General features: G+C 30.2%; 3 protein-coding genes across 4 annotated transcripts; 2 read left to right on the forward strand and 1 right to left on the reverse strand.

Moving 5' to 3' along the window:
- Positions 1-329: 329 nt before the first annotated feature.
- Positions 330-5,162, forward strand: LOC112701643 (putative clathrin assembly protein At5g35200). Its single transcript, XM_025752383.3, has 16 exons — positions 330-541; positions 1,103-1,247; positions 1,342-1,411; positions 1,596-1,693; positions 1,942-2,083; positions 2,182-2,282; positions 2,525-2,608; positions 2,755-2,805; positions 2,889-2,954; positions 3,028-3,093; positions 3,197-3,277; positions 3,387-3,464; positions 3,555-3,728; positions 3,874-3,949; positions 4,169-4,281; positions 4,405-5,162. Exons 2-16 carry the CDS (start codon positions 1,152-1,154, stop codon positions 4,774-4,776), a joined length of 1,668 nt encoding a protein of 555 aa, XP_025608168.1. The 5' UTR covers positions 330-541; positions 1,103-1,151; the 3' UTR covers positions 4,777-5,162.
- Positions 5,163-6,522: 1,360 nt separating this feature from the next.
- Positions 6,523-9,290, forward strand: LOC112701653 (uncharacterized). 2 transcript variants are annotated; one of them, XM_025752394.3, is made up of 3 exons: positions 6,523-7,247; positions 7,916-8,100; positions 8,652-9,290. In XM_025752394.3, the coding sequence occupies exons 1-3, from the start codon at positions 6,797-6,799 to the stop codon at positions 9,171-9,173; spliced, it is 1,158 nt and encodes a 385-aa protein (XP_025608179.1). In that variant the 5' UTR covers positions 6,523-6,796; the 3' UTR covers positions 9,174-9,290. The 2 variants fall into 2 exon arrangements, with proteins under 2 accessions (XP_025608179.1, XP_025608174.1); XM_025752389.3 differs by having other exon boundaries at positions 6,560-7,247; positions 7,913-8,100.
- Positions 9,291-9,599: 309 nt separating this feature from the next.
- On the reverse strand, positions 9,600-10,932 carry LOC112701664 (vesicle-associated membrane protein 711). The gene is made up of 4 exons (XM_025752399.3): positions 10,561-10,932; positions 10,292-10,482; positions 10,052-10,215; positions 9,600-9,975 (listed from the first exon to the last, which is right to left on the reverse strand). The coding sequence occupies exons 1-4, from the start codon at positions 10,793-10,795 to the stop codon at positions 9,885-9,887; spliced, it is 681 nt and encodes a 226-aa protein (XP_025608184.1). The 5' UTR covers positions 10,796-10,932; the 3' UTR covers positions 9,600-9,884.
- Positions 10,933-26,105: the final 15,173 nt, after the last annotated feature.

A 26,105-nucleotide genomic window follows, 5' to 3' on the forward strand; every position in this document is an offset into this window, starting at 1 on the left:
TTTAACTATAAATATATTATGTACTAAAAAAATTAATCACTAAATTTATATATTTCATATTTTAACATTTTTTTAGAAATTACATTTTCTTACAAAATTATTATTCTTTTGATTTTTATAAATATGTATGTAAGTTATTTTACTCACACAAAAATAAGTTAATTTAAATTAAAATATTTTATTTTAGTTACAGGAACTAATTTAAAAATAATATGTTTACATGTATTATTTTAAAAAATTTTATTAATAATTTTTTAAAAATGAATTTATCAAAAATATAAATTCTCAGATAATTATTTATCACTTTACTCTATATTTTGCGTTCCTTATTTGAAATATACTTCCAAAATAAAAAAACAACTAAAATTAGCGTCCGAGACGCCGACGACCAACCAAACCAAGCTCATATTGCCTGTCGACTTCTCTCTCTCTCTCTCTCTTCTGGTCTCACAACAGTCTTCTCTTTCTCTCTCTTCACACTTTCTCTCCTCCATTTTTTTTCTCTTCTTCTTCTTCTTGTGGATTCAGCTTCACTGTTCAGGTAAATCGACACCTCTTCTCCGTTAGATCCATCCTCCTCCTTTCTCTGCTTCTCAACTCATCTCATCTTCTGCACTTCTGCTTCGTTTTACTACGCCGTATCATCACGTGAATTCACTCAGCTCAACAATGCCTTCTTTCCTTCTCTTTTAAGAAAAATATAGATAGCTATAGATAACTTGCTGTGATGGTTTAGTTTTTTTGTTCATGTTCGTCGTCTTATTCACAATCTTTGTTCGGTTATCGTTTTCTCAATTTTCGTAGTTACGTTTATCATTTCTTAGTTTGGGAGTTTTATTCTCATCATTGTTTCCTTCCTTACTTGGATCTGAAACCATTACTTTGAGTTTTAACACCTAGCTTCTCTACTTCAATTTTAACACATGTTCATCATTATATTTATATTTATATTCTTCCAATTCGGTGCTTCCTTTTCTTTTGCTCTTTCTTTCAATTTTGGAAAAAAATAAGTTTTATTATGTTTTTATATTTCGTTTTTTCTTTTTTTCTCGACTAAAGGAGTTAGATTTGGGAATGACTCAAAAACCTTGTTCAATTTCAGAGCTGTAGCTGGGATTTTTTTGTAACTGAAGAAGGGAGAGAATCTGAGAATGTCTGGTGGCACGCAGAACAGTATTAGAAAAGCACTTGGAGCCCTTAAGGATACCACCACAGTTTCCTTGGCTAAAGTCAACAGTGATTACAAGGTAGAAATCAATGGAATAGTTTGTTGGATGAGATGTTCTCCATCCAATCACATGTTTTTGTCTGTGTTCTAAATTGGTTTGTTGTATTTTGCAGGAATTGGACATTGCTATAGTTAGAGCCACCAATCATGTTGAACGCCCATCTAAAGAGAAACATATTAGAGGTTTGTTCGCTCTTGCTATGACTGCTTTGAAAAGTCTCAATTTTTTTAATAGAAACAATTACCTTGGTCTGTTTGCCACTTATATATGTGTATACCATCTGTTGCATAATCTGAGTTTGTAAAAGGAATATTAGTTTGCTTAGTTAAGTTTTTTATTCTTGTATTTCTGTGCTTTCCTTTGCAGCTATATTCTCCGCGATCTCAGCTACTAGGCCTCGTGCCGATGTTGCCTATTGCATCCATGCTCTTGCCAGGCGATTATCAAGGACACATAACTGGGCGGTATGTGAATCGGTCATAAAGTTGTGGAACTTTTACAAGATATGGTTGATTATATCTTTTGTTGTCTAATAATAAACTTGTCATGTTTAAAAATCTCTGGGAATGTGTGATGAAGCCATTATGAACTTGTTATCTGTTTGCCTATTCATCATTTTTTGTTCACAAACTCGTTTTATTCACTGTTAAACATGGGGGGTGTGCATTTTATCACTTTCTTTTTGGCTGATTGACAAGTTCTTCATCTTTAGGTTGCATTGAAAACTTTAATTGTTATTCACCGTGCTCTAAGAGAAGTGGATCCAACATTTCATGAAGAACTCATTAACTATGGAAGAAGTAGGAGCCATATGCTCAACATGTCACATTTTAAAGATGATTCGAGTCCAAACGGTGCCTTTGCTTGCCTTTCTCTCCGTCATTGTTTTTACCTAATTCTTGCAATTACGATTATTGACATTTTAGCTGTCAATTTGTGTTTCACTGCTCAGCCTGGGATTATTCTGGATGGGTCCGCACTTATGCCTTATTTTTGGAGGAAAGGTTGGAATGTTTCCGTGTATTGAAGTATGATATTGAGGCAGAGCGTCCTGTAAGTGAAAAGGCTTTATTACTTTATTATTTTGTTTTCTAGCTTATTGTTTACAAGATTAGATTGGTAACATGTGTAGTTGCATAATCTGAATGCTGTTTTTTAAAGAATATTATTCAATAACAACATGTTACAAGATGATATAATTTGTGGTTGCTCTCTCATCTCATACTTTAGTACATGCTTCTGACTTTGATATAAACAGATACTTAAAGAAAATTACCATTTGTAAATTTTGTCAGAGGACCAAAGATTTGGATACTGCTGAATTGCTAGTGCAGTTGCCAGCTTTACAACAACTCCTCTTTCGGGTTCTTGGTTGCCAGGTAGACTTTTGATCCATGAAGATCACATCAGATGGGGTTTCAACCCAAACATGTCACAACTAGTGGATTTGATTTGAATTAACAAAAGTTTACAATGTTGGTAGCATTATAATGGCATGACTTGTTTTGACTTCTGTGTTGTGCAGCCACAAGGAGCAGCGGTGAATAACTTTGTCATTCAGTTAGCACTCTCAATGGTAGATCAACTTTCTAATCTTACTGCATTCATCAGTAGTTTTTCCTTTCACATTCTTCTGAACATATTTTATATTGCTAATAGGTGGCTTCGGAAAGCATGAAAATTTATCAAGCTATTAGTGATGGCACAGTCAATATGCTTGATAAGGTATGTTGTTTTCTTCATTGGATTTGGAGCTTGATGTTTAACTACCTATGTATTTAATAGACTATTCTGGCAGTTCTTTGAGATGCCACGCAGTGATGCTGTGAAAGCACTTGATATATATCGGAGGGTTGGGCAGCAGGTATCTCTTAGACTTACGGATAACTTTTCTTCTTTCTTTTTTCCCCTTAAAATTGTATATCATGACAGTCATTCATATTTTAACATTCTTTATATGAATTCAGGCTGAGAGACTGTCAGAGTTTTATGAAATATGCCGTAATCTTGATATCGGACGTGGAGAGAAGTTTATTAAAGTTGAGCTGGTTAGTTTGATCTTGCATCGTGCATGGTTTTGCCATTTGCCCTTTAGCTGGGTGTTTTCAATAATTTTTACAAAATATGATACTAAGTAAACTAGTTTTTGATATGAAGCCCCCTACATCATTTCTGCAAGCCATGGAAGAGTATGTCAAAGATGCTCCACAGGGGATCGTGGTTCGCAAGGATCAGGTATGGATAAAACATCAAGAGGTCTGCTTTAAATTAGTTCTTTCTGTAAATATATTTGACCAACCAGGTTTCCATGTTTATTAAACGCAGGCTAATGATAAAACTGCGTCTCCAAAAGAAGTTTTGGCTATTGAATACAAAAAGACACCGGAAACGCAGGAGGAAAGTCCACCTACACCCCCTGCAGCTCCACCTTCTGAGCCTGTGAAAGAGGAAGAACCTCCGGCACATCCAGCGCCAGTACAACCACCACCTGATTTGTTGGTAATTACTTTGGGATTTCCCTTTTGGTGTCTTTTCCCTTTCTTTCGTTTAACTTAGATTGCGGATATATCTTATGGTAAATGCTTATTTATAATGATTCCTTGGCTACACTAACGAATTTCTCTCCTTTTTGCCTACTGTCTAGAGTTTGGATGATCCAGTTCCAGCAGCTGCAGAGCTGGAAGACAAAAATGCTTTGGCCTTGGCCATTGTTCCCGTTGGTAATTTTTCCTACTCCCCACCAAAAAAAAAAACATTTTTGGACAAAATCTTGTTGATATGCATTTGTGAACCTTGAAAATAAATAATGATAGATTCATAGAGGAAGTGGACTGAACTGGTTTTCTTTTCAATCATAGTGATGTTTTGCATTATTTGAAAAGAAAACCTTAAATGTCTTGGTGTTAATTGGATGATGCCTTTACAAATGGTGATTTCAGCTGATCAAACAACATCTGCTGTTCCAAATCAAGCAAATGGAACTACAGGATGGGAATTGGCACTTGTTACGACTCCTAGTTCAAACGAAAGTGCTACAGCAACTAGCAAACTGGTATGTTTTTTTGTCTACTTTTCTTGACATTTGTATGAACCTCTGAAAACACAGACAAAACCTTTTGCTTGCACTCTGCTTTTGTTACTCTGCTAACTAATTATGACCCTATGGCCTAATCAGGCTGGAGGATTAGACAAGCTTACACTAGACAGCCTATATGACGATGCACTCCGGAGAAACAATCAGAATGTCAGTTATAACCCATGGGAGCAGGCACCGGCAGGAGCCATGATGCAACCAACGATGCACGATCCGTTCTACGCATCGAATACAGTTGCTGCTCCACCTTCAGTTCAGATGGCAGCTATGTCGAACCAACACCAGGCTTACATGTATCAACAGCAGCAGCAGCAGCAGCAAATGATGATGATGCCCCAACAACAGCCTTCTGGAAATCCTTTCGGAAATCCCTATGGAGCCGCCGCCGTGCATCCCTACGGCGCAGGTATGCCTGTTCAATCATACAATCCATATAATACAGGCCTCATCTAGTCATTTCTTCTGGGACACAATCCTTAAAGCTCAAGAAGAAGAAATATGGATACTCGATTTTTCAATTCTGAAATTGGGGTGACATGAAAAATAGACAGATTTGTATTATATGTCCCGTGTGCCATAGATATAGCTAGAGTGAAAATTCTTTTTAAATAATTAGCAAAGGGAGGGAGGGTTTTGGTTATATAATTTTTTATGTACAAGGGTAATTAATCAGCTTTCAGTTCAGAGTTCAGACCACTTGAAATTTGTTTTGTCCCTGATTGATCATGGTAAGTTGAGTTCGGTTGCCATTCTCTGTATAAGGTGGGAAGTATATTCATTATGTGATTTGTTGATGCAACGTTTATCCAATAAAAATAAGTCATGTTTGAGGCCGTGTCTTTCTCGTTTTTCTGTGTCAATTTTTTTGTTTATTTATTGTATTAATGGAATGAAAAACATGAGATTAATTTTGTGTTCATTGCATATCATATGGGATCAATTTTTATTACATCAAGTGAGGTCTAAGTTCTAACTAACTAATGCTAATGGTATGCGAACAGGCATAACTATAACTCTGTGTTTGTTTGGGTTTTTAGTTTTTTTTTTGTTTATTTATTTATGTAACGAAAGTTAAACTTAGCAGCTTTTATATATATACTAATTAAATTCTTCATCACTAATTCAATTGTTCAATTCCAGTGGCTTATCCTTATTAATGATTAATGAGTTATAAGCGTTGACTATACCAACTAATAATAAATACTCCTTTTTATTTTTCTTTTCATTTCATTTTATTTTATTATGTTCACCAAATGAAATTATAGCCTTATGACTCGCAAGATTATTCATTTTTGAATTGAAATTGAAGTAATTGGAGCTTGAACTAACATCAGAGATTAGTAGTGGGTATTAATATGCTGGTGTTTTAGGTGTAACGGGAAGAGACAATTGTGTAGTTTTCAAGTTTACCCTTATGGAAACGCTTTTGCTCCAAGTGAAAGTGACTGTGACTGTGAACTGCGATTAAATTCAATAATGATGTGTATATCAAACCCCACAAAATAAAATTAAATAATAATAATAATAATAATAATAATAATAATAATAATAATAATAATAATAATAAAGAAAAGCAACAATTCATTGTATATTTTCACGAAGGTGATGAACTAAAGATTACGCATTATAGTCTAATCAATCAAAGAAAACATTACGCATTAGTTCAATAGTGAAGATTACGCATTATAGTTTAGGACTTAATCTTTGAATTAACGTATTTGAACATAGGATTGTATTAAGATACACACTTTATTATTATTATTATTATTATTATTATTATTATTATTATTATTATTATTATTATTATTATTATTATTATTATTATTATTATTATTATTGCTGTGACTAGATATACTAATTTAAAAAGATATTAAAATTTTAAATTTATGGATAAAATGGATATAGTTATATTTAAACACTATTCTTTTAAAACGTATTCTTCTAATTTTTAAATAAGATAAAATATTATCATTTTTCTTAATTTTGTTTAGGAAGTAAGAACTAAGTAATAAGAAAAACAAAAATATATCATGCGAACACAAAAATTAGTAGTCTAATCAATTATATATATTTACACATATTTATATTTGTTTAATATTTTCATTTTTTTATGTACGCTTAACAAAATAATTAAAAATGAAAAGAGAATTATATCATTATTAGTAAAGTGACACAAGTAGAACCAAAAAAAGAGTCAGAGTTTAATACTTTAATTAGTGTAGTTTTAACTTCAATTTGGGGTGAATATTCCTTCCACATTAATATGATGACATTAGAAGCCACAGCTGAAAATAAATAAAACAGAGAAACCCAAGCTTCCAATCTTTTCTGTTCTCTTCTCTTCTCTTCTAATGAACTTCAAACCATTCCACTCCCTTTGAGTCCCAAAGCTGTTCCGCACAATTAGGTAGCAATTGAAGGGAATTATATTAGCGATTAAATAAAACAAAAATATTAGTAATAATTATTAATAATGTCTTGGTTGTTCAAGTCCAATCCACCTGATCCTGAAATTCACAGCCACGGCGGAAGCGCCTCCGCCGTCAAGGACGATATCTCCCTTATTTTTCGCGGCGTTGCTAACTTCCTTGCTCCACCGCCGTCTTCCTCTTCCTCCTCTTCCGCCGCTGATTCCTCGTCTTCGCCACCGTCGCAGGCTCTCACCGGAATCCGGAACGACCTGGAGGAGATCAGCGGTAGCTTCAAGAACTCTCTATCGCTTCTCTCGTCCAACAGAGCCGTCACGGGGATCTCCAAACTCGCCTCTCAGCTGTTGCAGCTGGAGCCCGACCACAAACGGCAAGGTGACGATGGCGGCGACGGCGATGCGGTGCCTGGTACGACGGAGGAGGTTGTTCGTTTCGTCAAGGAAATTTCCACGCGACCTGATTGTTGGACTGAATTCCCCTTGCCATTCCATCACGGTAATACTTCAAACTTCCCTTCCTTTTTTTTTCGTTTGATTATTTGCTAAGATCATGATTCTCTATCTCTCTTTCTGATTGTGAATTGTAATTACTTGATGGATTAATTGTTCGCTTGTCCTATTAATTTTTGACGTTTTAATCTGTTCCAGAAGATACATATTAGTTTCACGTAGTTCGAAGTTTCACAATTAAATGAGTCCTGAATCCTGATCAAGTTGAATTGAGCAGAGAGAAATCGCTTCATATCACTCATTTTGTCATATATCTTGGAAAACCTATATGTTTTGCACCTTTATGTTTCTTATGTGGTAAGCGTATATTACCTAGTTTACCTTCATGCTGTTGCTGCTCCTTCATGACAGAATTTGCTGTTCTTTGTACTGAAACCGAATATTAAAGCTCCATTGTTGTATATTGTTGTAATATTTGTAATCAACTAGCCTTAGAATTATGATTGGGTGGAACTCTAGGAGTAATTGCTGCGATACATATTGCAAAGACGTTATTCCATGTTGTGAAACTAGTTGACACCCTTGTCAATATAGAGTCTAAAGTGGTCACCTAATCGTTAGTAAAAGAACCCAAAAAGTCTCTTTTTATTTTGATTTCACTATATAATGTGATTGGCTGACACTAATATACGGAAAATTGACTTGTCTCAGCAGATTTCAGCATGTCCAATTCTCAGAGAGAACATGCTTTGGCTATAGAACAGTTGGTGCCTGAATTTGTTGCACTTAGAGTGAACCTCTGCAGTTACATGAATGTGGAAAAGTTTTGGATGATCTATTTTTTGTTAATACTTCCGAGATTAAACCAGCATGATTTTGAGCTCCTGTCAACCCCCAAGGCAAGTCATGTTTATTGAACATGTTCTTACATTCAATTGATTCGCATGAATCTACTTCTACTTTGGCCAAAATGTCATAGTTACATGAATCTAGTATTGATGTGAATTTTATTGGTGCATGCTAATTAGTTGGATTTGTTCTTTATTATATCTTAACCTGCTTAATTGGAGTAATCCTACTCTTCTTCTCCTTCTTTTGGTACATCTTTTTCTTTTTCAATTCTTTACAGCAGCTTTGTTTTATATAATATATGGGTGAATTCCAAACCTGTATATGTTGCCAGTCTCTGCATCATCTGGTTATCTTTTTTTATAAATTACCAGTTTACCGTAGAAGATAACAACAATTTTCTTCTTTTGTTTCAGTGTGTGCCATTTTGTTTCCTTTATGGCAAAGATTTCTAGATTATTTGGTCTGTTGCACCCAACTTTAATGTGATTGATGTTAAATTTGAAGAAATTCTCTCTTCTACTCTAGGTTTATTTGTTTGGGTGGCAACATTTCTCTGTTCTGCTATATCATCTCTGTTTATTCCAATTCTTTTGTTCAGATTGTTGAAGCAAGAGATGTCCTATTGCTGAAACTTGAAGAGAAGAAAGATTCGGAGGCTGGAGTGTGTGAAAAACAAAGGACTGCATCAGATACAAATGAAGATGGTAGGGATGGCATTGTAAGAGAGACTATTTCATCTGAGCCAAGTGAGATAGTGACCGAGTTTACAAATGCAGAAAAGGTTTTAGAAGTTGATGAGATCAGTAGTACTACTGAAAACTGGTTGGAAGACAAAGACATCGATGTTACTTCGTTGGCTTCTTCTCATGCAAAACTTCAACATGAAGAAGATGTCTCGTTCAGTGACCTAGACGATGATAAAAGTTATAGCTCTGATAGAATATCAGGGCATAGGGAGGCACAAGATAGAAGGGGCTCATCCCCTGATGGTTCAAGTGACTGGGTTCAGCTGCATGAAGGTTCTTCGAGAGGTGGTGGCTGGCACAAGGCCATTCATTCAAAAGGTAAGGATTCGGAAGATGAATCAAATGATTGGCTCACCGTTGATGAGTTCAATTAGATAGCACTTTCTCTCGATTCACCTTATTGTAAAGGTTCTACATTATTTCGTTTCGACGGTTCTGTATTTAGGGATTACAATATACTATCATATAAATTAAAATAATTCTTTCCATAATCTGTGTACATATTCCTTGTTTGTTCAAGGTTGCTTTTGGACACTGGGTAGACATCATTCATCGTGTTGAAAAGTGTACAATTTAAACAAAATCAAGGATTTCTATTATTATAATAACAAGGTTTCTAGTATTTGATTTGTTCTACCTCTGGTTTCAAATAACTCGATCATGTTAATAGTAATCTTTGGAACCAAAAAAAAAAAGGTTTTCTTGAGAGAGTAGTTACAATAATGATAGAGTTTTCCTGTTAGAATTAGTTTCCCTTTTGCATTCTTGTATATCATCTCTGATTATTTCAACAATGGAACTAAAATGCAAAAGCAAAGAAATTGAATTGCTTGGGTATGAATTACATACAAAAATGTTCCTCCAGAGCCTTGTGTCAGTGACGTTAACATACAAAGCGACCCGCAATACTCGAAAGGTGGTTCAAAAAGATGCCCAAACCTATATGTATATAATAATGGTAACATGTTGGCTGGAAATGACTGCATCCCCAGACCCCAATACACATTAGACAGCAGTACAATGAGGTAGGCAACTATATATAAGAATGAAGAGTAATTAATAAGCTAGGCTTGAGAGTTGAGATCTTATCTCCAGCATGACATCAACAATGGACCGTGGCAGAAAAAGGCCAGTACAATGTAAATGACGATGAAGAAAATCATAATAAATGTAACCCTGAATAAAACGATATAAAATAATTAGATGAATAATTGGAATGCATGCAAGCAAATTTATGGTATTGTATTATTACCTGAGCCTAAGATTACTCCACCAGAGATTATTCTGGTAACGGCGGGATTGTCTTCTGAAACGAACAGTATTGTTGTTCATTGCTGATGTCTTCTCAACCAACACTTCCAATCTCCCACCTCTCTCCAACACTTTCTCAATGTTGTTAATCATTACCGTTCGAACCTATATCATCAATCTTTAACAGTTATCAATGGCTCCAATGCATGCATGCATGCATGAATTATTGGAAGGTACTTGCCTGAGACATTTCACCTTTGAGACGGTTCAACCTGTCAGCGTTAGGGTCAGTGGAGTAATAATCCATCTGTTGGCTCAACACCCTCGAGAATTCATCGTTCATGGCATACGCCGGAGCTGACAGAATCGCTCTCGCGTATGTCTTCACGAATCTCTGATGAATGTCTTCAAGAAATTCAAACGGGATCCTCCCTGCATGCAACGCAACGTAACAAACTTTTAGTACGTTGAATAATAATACTTGAATTCGATGAGAATGATTGAATTTACTTCCGAAAGCATCGTCGGCCATGCAAAGAACAGTGAGGCCGTCGGTCCTCTTGACGTGAAAGACATAGCGATCGTGGGAGAAAGAGACGTTGCTGTCGCAATTGATGGTGGCGCCTTGTTGATTGTTGATCTTGTTGAGTATCTGCTTGGCTACGGCATTTGCATTCGTGGGAGTGGCGCTGAACTCCGACAGAACCACCTCCCCCCTCGCCACCATCGCATATAGTATCCCCATTTATTGAATCACAGATCTTTCTTTGGATCGAGCGAGCGAGGAGGGAGGTTGGGTTCGTGGAGGCAGCACCGTCCACAACACAAAGAAGGAATGGGGAATGACGAGAAATAAAGAAGACGCTAATAACAAAGGTTCCCATTATTTTGATTGGTTTAATTTGTTAATTATTAATTTCATGTCCAAAAATGGAGGGGCAAAAGAAGCTCTCTGTTCATCTTTTTTCATGTCGAGTTTTGAGGCCCACCAATTTGGCGCTAAACTAGCTCTACTACTCTTCGTATGTGGCTACCATGTCACACTTCATAGTTATAACAATTTCTTGTTAGTTACTAAATGAATTTTATTTAAAGGTTTTTTATGATGATTGTTATAGACTAACCTTATTTAAATGTCAACATATATACATAGAAATTGGATAAATGTGTTAAAATTAAATTGTTTTAATAAATGACAAGATATATCGCTAGCTAATTTTAAGATCTAGTTGTCGGTAGGGTCGCATATATATATAAAGCTGAGCAATGAGGGAACATAGATGACGTTTGTGAAACACAAACGTGCATGCAATCATGGACTTGTACAGGTTGGTTTTAAACTTTTAATAAGCATAGGATAGCATGCGAGTCTGTTTCCTTATTATTTTTATTTATAATGAGAATATTTAATGTTATGTAATTAAAGATATTTTTATTATAAAAATAATAATTAAGACATAATTATTAAATAATTTCACGTGCTCATATTTTGTTTAGAATAAATATTTATATTGATCTTTAAAAAGTTTTAAATTAGACACCACTTTGGTTCTCAATAAATTATATTCTATAAATTTTTAAAAATTATTTTTGTCAAATAGATTTTTTATTATTTTAAATGAGATTAATTTATTTTATATTGATATTTTTTAATTTAATTATCTTATAATAAAATTGTTCTGTTAAAAATTTATTTATTCAATATATATATTAAAATTTAATTAAAAACGATGGAAAGACTAATATGTTCGACACAAATAATTCTAAAAGACTTCTAATTAATAAAAGTTTATTAAAATCTAAAAAATTCTATTTAAATTTTTTTTAAAATTAATTTGAGTAATTATTATTTTATTTATTACCTTCACAAGAATATCTGTGTAAATTAGTTACTTTATATATATGTATCGATTGCGTTGGGGTATTAATTAAGAGAATAGCCAACTAAAATTAATTAATTAAAAAATAAGTAGTTTATTATAAAAAAATAATTTTTTATTATCTTAATTTTTTAAATTTTAAAATAAAAAATACAAAAAATTAATTTAAATTGACTCATATTATAATTTACTCTTTACACTTTTCTTATATGTATTTTAGAAGTTGAGTTCATGCATCATCACCGCTGGCTCCAGCTGACTTTACTTTAGAGAAAGCTCCTAAATGGACCCACTCCAAATTCCAATTTGCATTCAGTTAGCGATAATAATGAGGTCTTAATAAATACACCACCCAACTGAAATGGGAATAAATATATATGAAATTATTTTAATGAAAATGTCAAAAATATTTTTTTGATAATTTTTGTTTAAAAGATATTATTTATTTATCTAATTATATTTTAAATAAAAATAATATTTTTATAATATATAAAAATCAAATTTTATAATTTATCATCTAATAGTTAAAATGAAGTATATTTATATAATGACAATTATAAAATTTTTATTGGAGTAGCCACAAAAAATATATACGATCTCGTTAGATAATTAATAGAAGTTTAATCAATAATAAATTAACAAATATTTTTAAATTATATTTTATATTAATCATTCAATTAACTGATTTTTTACTTTAACGTAAATGATTTCTTTCATTGTGTTTTCATTTTCTTTTTTCTTTTTTTGTAAATTCTTTTCTGCAAATTTTTTCTTTTACAATCAATATTGTTTTATCTAAATTCATTTTTGATCAATTTTTTAGTTGTTTTGTGATATTTTTAATTTTTTTAAAAATCAAGCAATAAAATTAAAATTGTATAACAGCTTCGTTTTTAAAAACAATGTATAGTATAAGTTTATATCAGTTTAATCAAAACAAATTGAATTATTATTTTGAATCGAATCAATTCGATGCGGTTTGATTAATTTTTTTTATTATTATTGTTCGTGAGTAGGTAATGTTTGTATAATGATTTTGTATATGAATTGAATAATTTTTTTGTGAAAATCAATGTTAATAATTAAGAATTTGGATTTGAATGGAATTTAGGAGTTTTGAATTATTTTTTTGATCAATCTATTTTTGTTACGTTTAATGATAATTTTGATATTATTTAAAACATAATTTGGTGCAAGTAAAATTAATTTCGGTGCTATATATTTTGTTGTAGTTACTTTGATATATGATTTTATGATTGATATTCTTGGTTTTTATGTTATATATTCGATACTAACTAAAATTAGTTAACTTTTTTTTTTTTACTTTTATGTGATCGAATTCTATTTAATAATGAACCGATAAAATTCTTTGATTACGAATATAAATAATTTTGTTATTGTTGTCAGTTTACAATGGCATCGTGCTTATAATTTTTTTGTATTTTTGTAGTTTTTGTGTGATGTAGATGAGCAGTTTATATCAAAGGTTGGAATGATTTTTAATACACTTGAAAAAGTTAAAAAATTTTATAAAGATTATTCTAAGGTGAAAATTTATGTGCAGTTAAATTCATATGAAGTTGATAGTTGAAAAACATTAAATAATTTGATTGATTTGACTAAATTTTCATCTAATTATCAACTTTACATGAAGTTAACTGTACCTAAATTTCCACCTTATTCTAAATTTGTATATTTTCTACTAAAAAATAAGGAACACAAATAGGAAGGAAAATCAAATTAAGAAAAAGTCGTGAACATGACTTAAATGACGCCAAAACCACTACAATTCTCTTGTATGATTTAATTACATCAAATTTAAGTAGACGAGATTAAGTGCACCTTATTTAACTCAGAATGACACTGCAATTACTTAATGCAATTACTTAATGATGACAATACATCAACTCAGTTCAAAATAAGCACGTAAACAAAACTCAAATTAACTACCAAAAACATATGTATGTAAATTTTAAATGTAGAAAAATCATCAATATGAGTTATGAAATAACACCAAACTAGTACCGTTATCACAAAATCAACACTATAAAGAGATAATTCTATTTTATTGTGAGAACACAAAATTAAATTTTTTTGTGTTATTGTTAAGAAATTTCGGTATTATTTTTCTCATAAATTATGTAAATTTAAAATTCTCCCTCCTCTTCTCTTCTTCTTCTTTTTATTTTATTCTTCTCATTTTACTCTTTTAACTAAAAAAATAGAAGAAAAAATTAAATAAAGAAAAAAATAAATACAATAACATATGAGAAAGAAAAGGAAAAGAAGAAATAAAAATAAAATACAGTAACAACAACATCAATAGAAAAAAGAATGAAAAAGTAGAAATAACACGCAAAATAAAAAAAAAGGAAGCCGAAAAAATGTGTAATTTCAAGTACACATTACGTAAATAAATTTTATTAGTTTGGATCAATTTGATTAAACTTAATTGCTAAAATAATTAAATGTGTAACGAAACTAATAATATAATATTAATAGAGAAAATACAAGAGTGTCCTATTTTGTATCAGAAGTGTAGCATTATTACACCGAATTTATGGGGTATGATCTGGTGTGATATGTATAGTTTTGTATTTTTCCTTCTACATGAATATTACTACTACTAATAATATTATGGGCAATTGTAAGTTTCAGCAACATAATGCATGCAATGCAACTTTCTTCTCTTAGCTGCTAGCTTGGAAAATCAAAAGGCATAGTAGAACAGCTAAGAGCACATCGTTTTCTAATAGTAGGAAACAAAATGGGCTCAATTATATGATGAATGACCTGCAGGTCCATTTTTGGTTTATTGGTCATTATGAATCTCAATGTCCGAGTCACTAGTCTACATCATTGCCATTGGGAACCCATGGTCTCATGGATAATAAATAATTCCACCACTAAACCTTAACTCTAAATTTCAACAGAGTCCTATTATATAAGGTCTCTCATTAAACTTAGGAGATAATTATAATATGAATTAATTAAATTAATTTTTTATTTTTGATATTAAAATTTAAAAAAATTAAAATAATAGAAATTATTTTAATAAATCTATTTTTAATTAATTGACTTAAGTTAGCTTGCTTCTAATTAGTTTTCCAGTGGTCACCAAAAAAAAATAATTAGTTTTCCAGTGGAATCTTATTTCTAAAGAAAGTAGAAAATAGTTTCTGATCAAAATATCATAATTCGTCTTAATTTCGAACTATAATTTGGTTAAAATGGTCAATTTTAAGTTTCAGTTATAGTGCAAGCTAAGTTCGTTTCTCTTTTGTAATAGGTATATTTAGTGTTTGTTTAGACGTCATTAAATCGATAAAAAAAATTTATTAATAAAAAAATATCTTTTTTTAATTTTTAGTGTGTTTCACAAATTTTTAATAGTAAAACTAAAATCACTAGAAAGAAAAATTTTTAAAAAGTTATAATTTATTTTTTTAAAGATTTTTTTCTTAAAAGAATATATTTTTTACATAATACATGAACAAAAAAAATACTTTTATCTTATTTTACCTAAATATAATTGATAAATAAAAATATTTTTTACATAAAATATCCAAACATAAAATTATTTTTATTTTATAAAAAATCTTTTAAAAAATAAAATATATCCAAACAAATCCTAAACATCTTTTTTTCTATAACTCAATAATTGAAAATTCTTTGCAGTGACCAAGAAAAAAAAAAGTATAAAATAGAGAACAAGCACAAAGAAATAGTAAGATTTTTTTTTTTTCGAAATATATTATACACACACCATACAAAAAAAATTTTGTCTGACGTGAGCATTGAAATACTTCTCAAAGTGTACCTTGCTCTCGTCTTCAACAAGTTATACCTCGGACAACAATATCCGTTACAGATTCCATAGAATTCTTAATGCTATACGAGTAGATAGGGCACATTTGACACTTAGTCAAATGTTGCCCGCTACATATGGGAATGTTATGTCCCTAATTAAGGTAGTTAACTTTTATTAAATTATTCAGATAAAAGTCAATTAACTACTAGCTTCCAAATGTGAAGTATCCTTCTTGTAATAAGACGGACTTGACAGTCAAAAAATGGGAACCAAATATCAATCATAATGCTTTGAGAAAATATACATAAACAACACATATAATAAACCATGCGAATAATAGAATAAAAAAATTTAATTTTAAAATTTAAATTCTTAATTAATTAATTAATTAATATCAAATTTTAAATTTAATTTTTGAATTTATTAAATTAAATTATTATTTTAAAATTTTTTATTTACCTTATTATTTGTTCTTAATTTACTCATAATTCAAAAAATGACTTGGACAATGGCGGAAACAACACAGCTTTGTGACACAGACTAAAAGCCATCCCTCACAGGGACAAAACTCCGGAACGCCGTTATCTCTCTCTCCCCGTAGACCGATGTAGTGCAGTCACATTCGTCCGTTTTCGTCACTTTTTCGTGTTGCTTCCGTCTCTCCCGTTCACGTGTATAGGAGCGTCGCCGCCGCAGTTGTTGTCTTACTATTTTTTCGCCTCTCTTTTTTGGCGGCATTGTTACATGTCGCGCCACCCTCTCGTGGAGTTGTTGCGGTGTCGTTGCTGCGCGAGTGATGCCAACGCGCCGCGCGCATTTCCCATGCGCCACTGTAACTGTCTCGTCGCTGTCCTCTATTCGCCGTTGTGGTTCTCCTCCTCCTCCTTCTCTTCTTTAATTTTCTTCTTTTTCGGATATGGATATTTATTTTAATAGGTATGTGAATGATTATTTTTATTCTAAAAAAATATTCATTTAATTTGGATTGGATTTAAGTAAATATAATAAAATTTGCTGAATGTTCATTTACTAAGTACATGGATGGTTATGAATTAAACTCCTAGCCATCAACTAACCTTTCAGAACAGCGACCAGCGAAGGCACTAAAAAACTTGACGGCGAGTTTGGTGTCCGGTGAGAAAAAAAGCAACGTTGGTGGGAAATGGTTGACGAAGCAGCAATGGTGTCCACGAACTTAGAGGCAACGATGATGTCCGACTGAAAAGAGAGCGACACATGTGTGGAAGTTGGTTACGGACACAGCAATGACGCTGAGAAGTTGGGAAAAACGATAATATCCGATGAGAAGAGAACAATGATGGATGAAGGCTGATTGAAAAACAATGACGCTGATAGAATTTTTAAAAGAAATAAAAGCGAAGGCGAATGATTAAAATTTTGAAAAAGTAAGATAAAAAATTTTTTGTTATTTGATTTAGATGGTTTTTTTTTTAATTTTTGGTGAATCAAAAAATTAATCTGTTGTTTAAATTTTTTTATTGTCCACCTGGCGAAACCTATGTGTACTGTAAAAGAAACGAGAAATCAACGCTTCCTCTTATTCTGCTATGAGGTAAGATTCTTGCCACGGCCATCATTGTTTTAAATTTCGTTCTTTAAAGTAAAAAAAAAAAAAAAAAAAAACTCAATTTAACAAGTGTTTTATTCTACACATATATTTTAGCTAAATATTTTACCAAACATTTCTGATAATAATTATTTAATAGATATAAGGGCTATTATATATTTCGTCTGAATGAAAGTTTGAGGACATATAAGAGGAAAAAATAAAAGTTAGTGTGTATAAACATAAAGTTATGTCTAATGAACAAATTCATTAGTAAATTAATTTTTCATCAACTAACTTTATTAATTTTAGCCAATATTTTTAAAATTATTTTTTTATCAGAGTTATTATTTAAATTAATTTTTGAAATTTTTAACATTAAACATTTTAATTTCTTAAATTTTTAAATATATAGTAAAATAGTCTCTACCATTTATTTTTGTTAGATAATATAATTTTCTTTTAATTTAATCTATTTAATTAAAATGACTATTTTAAAATTTTGCAAAAATATTTTGAGATTTTGTAAACGCTTCAATGATTATTCATTATTGTGTACTTCACTTTTGAATCAAATTGGAGAGAACTGTATTGTTTAACGGAAATAAATATTTAAACTGTTTTATGTGTTTTAAAATTTGAGAGACTAAAATATTCGATTTTAAAAGAATATTAGAGAACGATCATAATTTATTATTTTTAGCAATCAATTAGTCATCAATATATAAAAGTATGGGATAAAATATATTGTTGAATTATTAGACTAAAAAAATTATATTAAAAAAATTAAGTTAATAACTAAGTGATGATAAAAAATAATAAAATTTGACGACCTTTTAATATTCTTCATTTTAAAAATCTCAAGGATTAAATGTGATAATTACTCTAATATATTTACATTTTTTTTATTTTCAAATTCTAAATTTTATATCTCAACTTTTAAATCTTCTAAAATAGGATAACGGAAAAATAAAAAAATTAATCGATATATATTAACTAATAAAATAATGATTCCATGTAGATTTCCATAAATGAGATGGGATGAGAGCACCATTAGGCACTTGTAGTCTTGTACTACACTAGCACCAATGCAATCAACAAGCTTAATTAAGTAACATTTCTTTTCTTAATCATCTACATGCAAACACAAAATCCCACCGGTTAAAAACAGAAATATTAAAAAAAATTAGTTAAAATTAGTCAAAATTTATCTTATTTATTATTTATTAATTTTTATAATAATTAATAAATATTAAATAAAATAAATTTTATTATTTTTTTATCTATTTAACATTATCGGTAGGAGTGTATATAGGTCGGGTAAAACTCAATTTGTCTTAATCCAGATCCAATCCTAAATATACATTGAATCTATTTTTTAAATCCTAACCCAATCCTAAATCTGATAAAACCTAAATATTTTCGAATTATAATTATACTGATCAGTCCAAACCGGGTGAAAATCGGGCCTTTAAAGCTATAACAATAATTTATAAAAAAATTTTATTTATAAAAACTTATTTATGATGTATTTGTTTATAAAGAACAAACTTGTTATTGAGAAGTTGATATTCATATTTAAACTTGAATTTGTTTATAAATTTTAATTTAATGTTTGTTTGATCTATTTTCTAATTCAACAAGTGTGATTAAAAATAAAACAATAAACTTATAATTAATATAACATAATATTAGAATTGATTTAAAACATATATACCTTTTTTAGTTTTTTTTAAGGTGTACATAAATCGGATGAAGTCAGATTCGTCTTGACTCAGATGCGATCCTAAATAATGATCGAGTATATTTTTTAGATCTAGACTCTATTCTAAATTCGATAAAATCATACTAAATTAGCTTCTAAAATATTTGAATCCAAATCAAATCGAACCATTTACATCCCTAATTATCGGTTAAAAACATATAGTCCTATCTGTTTTTTTTTTTTTTTGCTATCTAATATATATTACGGGTTAAAAACATCTGGTAAGGGATTAATATTACGTCTCCTTTAATTTATTTGACACCCCAATCACAAGATCCCATCTAATAATCTTGTCTGCCCCATATAAAAACCTTCAATTTCTCGATAGACTGGGGCTTATTCAACCACACATCATCCATACATATATGCCAAATACATCCATGTCTCACTTCAGTGCATGGGGTCGGTCAAAAAAGAACGTGCATGCCATGTGTGATTATATCTTGTTAGAATATCCAACATTTGGTGAAAAAACAAAGAAGATCTAATTATCCAGCCAGATGTACGTTGATGAATCACAGCCACTGCATCACTTTAGGAAAAGAAACCTCAACCATTAGTTAGTTGTTACTGGAAAACCATGCATACGTTCCAATGTAATTAAAACTATACTGTTTAATTTGGAAGACACCGCACACGACAAATGCGGATTAATTTACCTAGGTCTATGTGTTTTGTCCCTCACCACCATTCTTTGCATGCGGTGAAAATTAATTTACTTAGCTGCTATATTAGGTTTAGGGTCTGAGAGAATTTCACTCTGCATCTCTGCTCTCTGACAAGTACAACGCAATAGAGATAGCTAGCAACCTTCCAAATTTTAACGTGTACCTACCTATAATCAGAATCGGAGAACTATTATTATATATAAGAAGAGTTTTAAGTGTATCAAGAATATCGGTGTTTTAGTTGTTTTAACTATTGATTTGAATTATAAAAAAAATATATAATATATATTAATTAAAATCAACTGTTAAAATAATTGAAATATCCGTATTTTTAGTACACCTAAATTTATATATATATATATATATATATATATATGAAAAAATTTTAAGTGTATCAAAAATACTAGTGTTCTAATTATTTTAACCATTAATTTTAATTAATATATATTAGGACAATTTATCCAAATAAATAAAGTTGATGAAACCTTTACTTAAATATATAAAACAAAAACATGTTACGTATATGTATATGTGCATTTTCACCTTTCTATGTAATCCGTGGAAGCAACCACGGTTTCTCATTTCTACATAAATCGTGGCTGCTAGAGACGGATTATGAATGGTGGGTGTTGTGTATAAACCGGCCGCAACGGATTACAAAGGGAGAAAGCAAGGCATAAACCGTGGCTGGCTCCCACGGTTTATGAGGAGGGTGTAGTTAGAGACGGATTATGAATGGTGGGTGTTGTATATAAACCGGCCGCAACGGATTACAAAGGGAGAAAGCAAGACATAAACCGTGGCTGGCTCCCACGGTTTATGAGGAGGGTGTAGTAAACATAAACCACTCTAACTTTTCACGGTTTACATGTTAGGGGCTATAAATACATAATCCGCTGAAACTCCAGTAATAATTATTGATATTCATCCAATATGTTTTCTTTTTTTGTATCTTATTAAAAAGTAAAAAATTTTACTCCAATCACAGTTCGACATACTTAAATGATCACGTATCAGTGTGTTCAATTTTATTTTTAATATGAATTTTTAAAATAAATTTAGAAATAATATATATTATTATTTATAAGACTAATAAGACTAATTAATGAACATAAATCTGATCTATTAATATATTAAAATTTTGAACTTATTTTTTATTTTATAACAAACCAGAACAAATCAAACTAAACAAAAATCAGACTACAAGTCTCGTCAAACTGCCTGACCTTTTCTTCACCCGTATCAATAAGGTAACTTAAGCTCTAATATTTGTACATTTCGTATTCAAAATAATTTAAGTATTGAAGAGTCTTTGCAAGTACTTTCACCAATCAACTCCAAACTCCTCCAAAACAATAATTAATATTTTTTTGGTAACTACAATAATTAGGGCTCACTTTGGGTAAATAATTTAAATAAATTCTTTAAAAAAAAGCTTAAAAGTATAAGAATTTTTATTGATAGCAGCTTATAAATAAGTTATTTTGTGTTTAAATTTTTAGTTATAAAAATACTTATTTTAAAGTTGTAGCGTTTTGATAAATAAGTCAAAAAATACAAATTTTTTCACAAGAAATGGATAATAACAAATACTTTTTAATATTGAATGTTGATTTTCTATAATCTAATCACTAAGATTACAATTATTTAGGCAATTAATTCTTTATTTGCTCTCTTATTAGTTTCATTTTTTAGGTAGAAACCGGTTCTTCTATTTTATCTTCACCCATAACAGTGTTCTTGTACGTGGTAAATAGTAATAAAATTTTAATTCACAATAATCTTGATGGCAATGCCAAAGAAATTATTGTGTAGTTAGTGTTTGCTGTTTTATACAAATAAAAAATAAATGTGAAATGTGTGTTAATGTATATTTTGTTACTTCTTTTTATTTTTTTTACTTCTATTAAAATTTCTTCCTCTTTTATTGGGGTTAACAACTTGCTATAACTAACTATAAAAATAATAGCAGCTCTATAAAAATAAAATCACATAGAAAAAAATAAAATTAAAACTGAGATTTTATACTACACATAATGTTAAATACAAATTTAATAATAAAAATAGAGTAGTAAAAAAAACTGGAAGGAATATATGCAATAGGTGGTTCAGATGGAACATTGTTTTAAAATGGTGGTGGAAGGTCAATATTTTCAGCAGATAAATCATTACGTGAAAATGATGGAAGGCCAATACTTCATAAACCGTTGTAGTCCACAACGTTTTATCATCACCTCGCAGCCTTAGTAAACCGTGGTAGCTTGTCACGTTTTACACACAATACCCACCATTCATAATTCGTCCACGGTTTATGTAGAAATGAGAAACCGTGATTGCTTCCCACAGATTGCATAGAAAAGTGAAAATACACATACACGTAATATATTTTTGTTTTATGTATTTAGGTAAAGGTTTTATCAACTTTATTTATTTGTGTAAATTACTCTATATATTATATATATTTTTTATAATTCAAATCAACGATAAAAATAATTGAAACATCGATATTTTTAGTACACTTGAAATTCTTTCTATATATATTATTATTATTTCAACATATCTAAATTAAGTTAAATAAAAATTAAATAATAAAAACCACTTTGTTTTCTTTGATCTTTTGTGTATATTTGTATGAGGTGAAAATTCAGGTGCTTATTTGAGTAAACTACCATTTTTATTTATAAAATTAAAAACACTAATATATTTATTCATAGAAGATAAAAATTATTATGTGTACCTATAAAAATTAATTTTCACAAGCAAAATTATCCAAATCCTAAGTAATTACATAAAATTTCCAAACTACTTCCATTCTCTTTTCTCACGCACGCACCCACCCTCACTCACTATCTGCAGCACCTAAACCACCACTGCCATAGCATCATATTTCTTCCTACTCTGTCTTTTTCTCTCTTTCTCTTTCTCTCTTTCACTCACTCATTTTTCCTTTCTCACCTCTTGAACATCAACATAGCCCAACCACTATCCTCTTCAAAATGACAAAATAGAACAAACTCAGATCAAATTGAAGAATAAAACATGATGCATAGGTTCAAAATAAAACCCTAATTTCTTAGAACCTTCACAAAAAATTATCAATTTCTCAGATTCAAGATTACTATTTTCGTTACAAATAACACAGAACATTAATTCGATTTTGGCGACGCTGTGAGGAGATGACGAAAACGCATCGCTAGGAGGAGAAGAGAGCAGCGACACCGAGAGAAGAAGACGAAGATATGACATTTGAAAAAGGAAGGAACTCAACATTGAAGAAGTTGTGGTTACAGAAAATAGAGGATTCAAAATTGCTATTTTTGAAGCCAAAAACCTCCCGAAGAAAAAGAAGAAAAAGAGGGGAGGAGAAGATGGAGCTTACGACAGCAAAAGGAGGAACCACCATTAATGCACGGAGGAGAGATAAGAACGACAGAGAAAAAAGAGACATCAATAGGAAAAGAAAAAGAATGAGAAAAGTGCGAAGAGGGAGAAGAGAAAGAGAGACGGACGATTGAAGAAGATAAAGGAGAAGGAAGAGAGAGAGAGTGTGTGTGGAAAGGGGAGGGTACTGCTGATAGTAAGTGAGGGTGGGTGCGTGCCTGAGAGAAGAGAAGAGGGTAGTTTGGAGATTTTATGTAATTATTTAAGGTTTGGGTAATTTTGTTTGCGAAAATCAATTTTTAGAGAAGAGAAGAGGGTAGTTTGGAGATTTTATGTAATTATTTAAGATTTGGGTAATTTTGCTCGCAAAAATCAATTTTTATGGATATAAATGATAATTTTTATTTTCTATGATTTGATATGTCAGCGTTTTTAATTTTTATGAATAAAAATAGTAGTTTACTCAAATTATTTTATATAAAATTAATAATTAAAAATTATTAAATAATTTAACAGATTTGATTAAATTATCAACTAATCATTATGAGTTATTAGCTTCATATGAAATTGAGTTTTTAATTTTTTATAATTATATATAAACCCTTGACATGCTAAAACAAAAGCAAGGCATAGAGCACATGCATGTAAACTCTGTAGATGTATATATGATGAAGCACATGGAAGGTAAATGGAAGAATGGAGAGGATGGAAAAGGCGTAGAATCACGGATGCAGAAGGTTACAAAAAAGAGTTTGAAAGCAAGAGGGACAGGGATATAATAGATCACATACATCTTTATCACAGACATGCTCACTCACTGCACTCGCTCTCTTTCTTTCTTTCTTTGCTTCCGCATCAATGAATGAATCATCATTTTCATTCTTCTCTATCTCTCTCTCTCTCTCCGGTGGATAGATCAACCATCCTTCTCACATGCTTGCCAACTGTACTGTTTCCTATATGCATCTACGGATCTACCAACTCCATACCATCACATACATACATACATGCATGCACTCATACGAACTATAACTCAAATAACATAATATTTTCATATTCATTCGCAAATCAGGCGATACATGTGCGTGTTTCGATCGAGAATAATTAGATGGGGTGTAGGTCCCTAGCTCGTTTCCTTACCCAATAATAATTAATATAACTGTCAGTTGATTTAGTTAGCTACATCAGTTAGTTACTCTAACTGTTAGGGGGGTGCAATTTGGTATTTTCCTTTATCTTTAATAACAAGATAACGTTGTAATCTAGTTAATTAACCTAAATTTAGTCTGTGTTAGCTTTTTCTTTCAAATATTAAATATGATTTGTCGTTGAGTTTGATCTTGTGTGAAGAAAATTAAAAAACTTAATATTTTTTGAAAATAATTAAAAAAAAAGTTTTTATATAAAAACTGCCTATATATAATAATAATATTATAATATACTAAATTTAAAGTTTACCATGATATTTAAACTTTTAAAATATTTAAAAAATATTGAAAATAATTTATAATAAAATATAGAAATTTAAGTAATTTAATACTTTTTAATTATAAAAAACTATTTATATATTCATAATATTTTAATAAAGTCAAACAAGTTTATATATTAATTAAACTAATTTGTAAAACTACTAAACTTGAGCTATTAACAAATTTAAATTTTAAAATGTCTATTTTGTGATAAATAATGAACAACGCTACTTGTTACTTGACCATCAAAATTTATTATTTTTTTTATTATTTGATCAATAATTTTGTACTCATATTTACATGTATTTGCACATAAAAAATATATAATTTATACTTATATTTATCAGAATTTATACATATAAATTAATATAATTTGTATATATATATTTTTAAAATTTACACACATAAATAACAATTTAATAGACCAACATTATTAAAAATTAATTACCCTAAAATTTCTCATAAATCATATATACCAGACTAAACTGAATATAAATTAGGTTGTAGACTTAATAGTCCTTTGGCCTATTTCTACCTTTAGTTTATCGTCTTTGACAGCTGTTTTGGTTACTTAGGTCTCAAAATAATAATAGATGTATTTAGAAAGAGTCCATAGAACCAGATACTTTATTTAATTTGTAGGATTAGTTGTTTGTTTACATTAAGAAATTAGATTGTGTCAACAAATCCTGCCATACCCAATTATAGGATACCAAATCTCCTCCGATCCAAAATTAACATATGATTACATTAATACATTATGATAAAGAATTCCACAGAAACATCTAAAGTTTTTTTTTTTAATTTTCCCCTAAAAAATGATCATCCCACGTACTTTTTCCTGATTAAAATAATATAAAAATTTCTGACTACTCTATATACTTCCAATTGGTGATGTATCATTGGTGACCATATACAGCATTCTGATCATTCATCATTTGGAAGTTAGTTTTACAAGATTAAAAATAATTACTATATTGTACTTGTTAAAAATGAAATAACGTAGGAAGCCCTAATATAGAGAGAGAATTACACATACCACAAATCCTCCTCTTGTGTGAATAGTGTACATGATATATACAATAATTACTATTCTTTTGCCAAAGGAGAACTAATGGGAAAGTGACAGAGAGAAAGTGGATGGGGACCCTTTCTAGTTTTATGATATATGCCATCCATCACATACGATATTACAAGTATATATTCTTTATAATCATTGTACATTAAATTAGATAGGGATGCAGAGTATTTATTACGGTTGGTTTACATACATTACGCACGCTATACATTTGTTAATGCAACATATATTATTTTGGAGAATTTATTATTGTGTCATCTTAGAGCAAATAAATGTTTATTTTGTATTAATTTGATATTATTTTTATTTTATTTTGTAAATTTAAATTAAAAATAATGATAGATAGGCTCTATAATATTGACATTAAAAAAAATTAATGAATATGAAGTTATATTAGTAAGTAGATGTATAATGCCAGCTAGCATATAGAAATAAT

Source organism: Arachis hypogaea, chromosome 1, assembly GCF_003086295.3.
Source record: "Arachis hypogaea cultivar Tifrunner chromosome 1, arahy.Tifrunner.gnm2.J5K5, whole genome shotgun sequence".
NCBI classification, from domain to species: Eukaryota; Viridiplantae; Streptophyta; class Magnoliopsida; order Fabales; family Fabaceae; genus Arachis; species Arachis hypogaea.

What these genes read in the sequence shown, in the direction of transcription:
- LOC112701643 (XM_025752383.3), top strand. Translation starts at nt 1,152, where the DNA reads ATGTCTGGTGGCACGCAGAACAGTATTAGAAAAGCACTTGGAGCCCTT. An exon ending in AGATGATTCGAGTCCAAACG is followed by an intron (nt 2,084 to 2,181) that starts GTGCCTTTGCTT and finishes TTCACTGCTCAG; the next exon opens with CCTGGGATTATTCTGGATGG. An exon ending in AGTTTATTAAAGTTGAGCTG is followed by an intron (nt 3,278 to 3,386) that starts GTTAGTTTGATC and finishes TTTGATATGAAG; the next exon opens with CCCCCTACATCATTTCTGCA.
- LOC112701653 (XM_025752389.3), top strand. Translation starts at nt 6,797, where the DNA reads ATGTCTTGGTTGTTCAAGTCCAATCCACCTGATCCTGAAATTCACAGC. An exon ending in CCCCTTGCCATTCCATCACG is followed by an intron (nt 7,248 to 7,912) that starts GTAATACTTCAA and finishes GACTTGTCTCAG; the next exon opens with CAGATTTCAGCATGTCCAAT. An exon ending in AGCTCCTGTCAACCCCCAAG is followed by an intron (nt 8,101 to 8,651) that starts GCAAGTCATGTT and finishes TCTTTTGTTCAG; the next exon opens with ATTGTTGAAGCAAGAGATGT.
- LOC112701664 (XM_025752399.3), bottom strand. Translation starts at nt 10,795, where the DNA reads ATGGGGATACTATATGCGATGGTGGCGAGGGGGGAGGTGGTTCTGTCG. An exon ending in GGCCGACGATGCTTTCGGAA is followed by an intron (nt 10,483 to 10,560) that starts GTAAATTCAATC and finishes CGTTGCATGCAG; the next exon opens with GGAGGATCCCGTTTGAATTT. An exon ending in TGGAGTAATCTTAGGCTCAG is followed by an intron (nt 9,976 to 10,051) that starts GTAATAATACAA and finishes CGTTTTATTCAG; the next exon opens with GGTTACATTTATTATGATTT.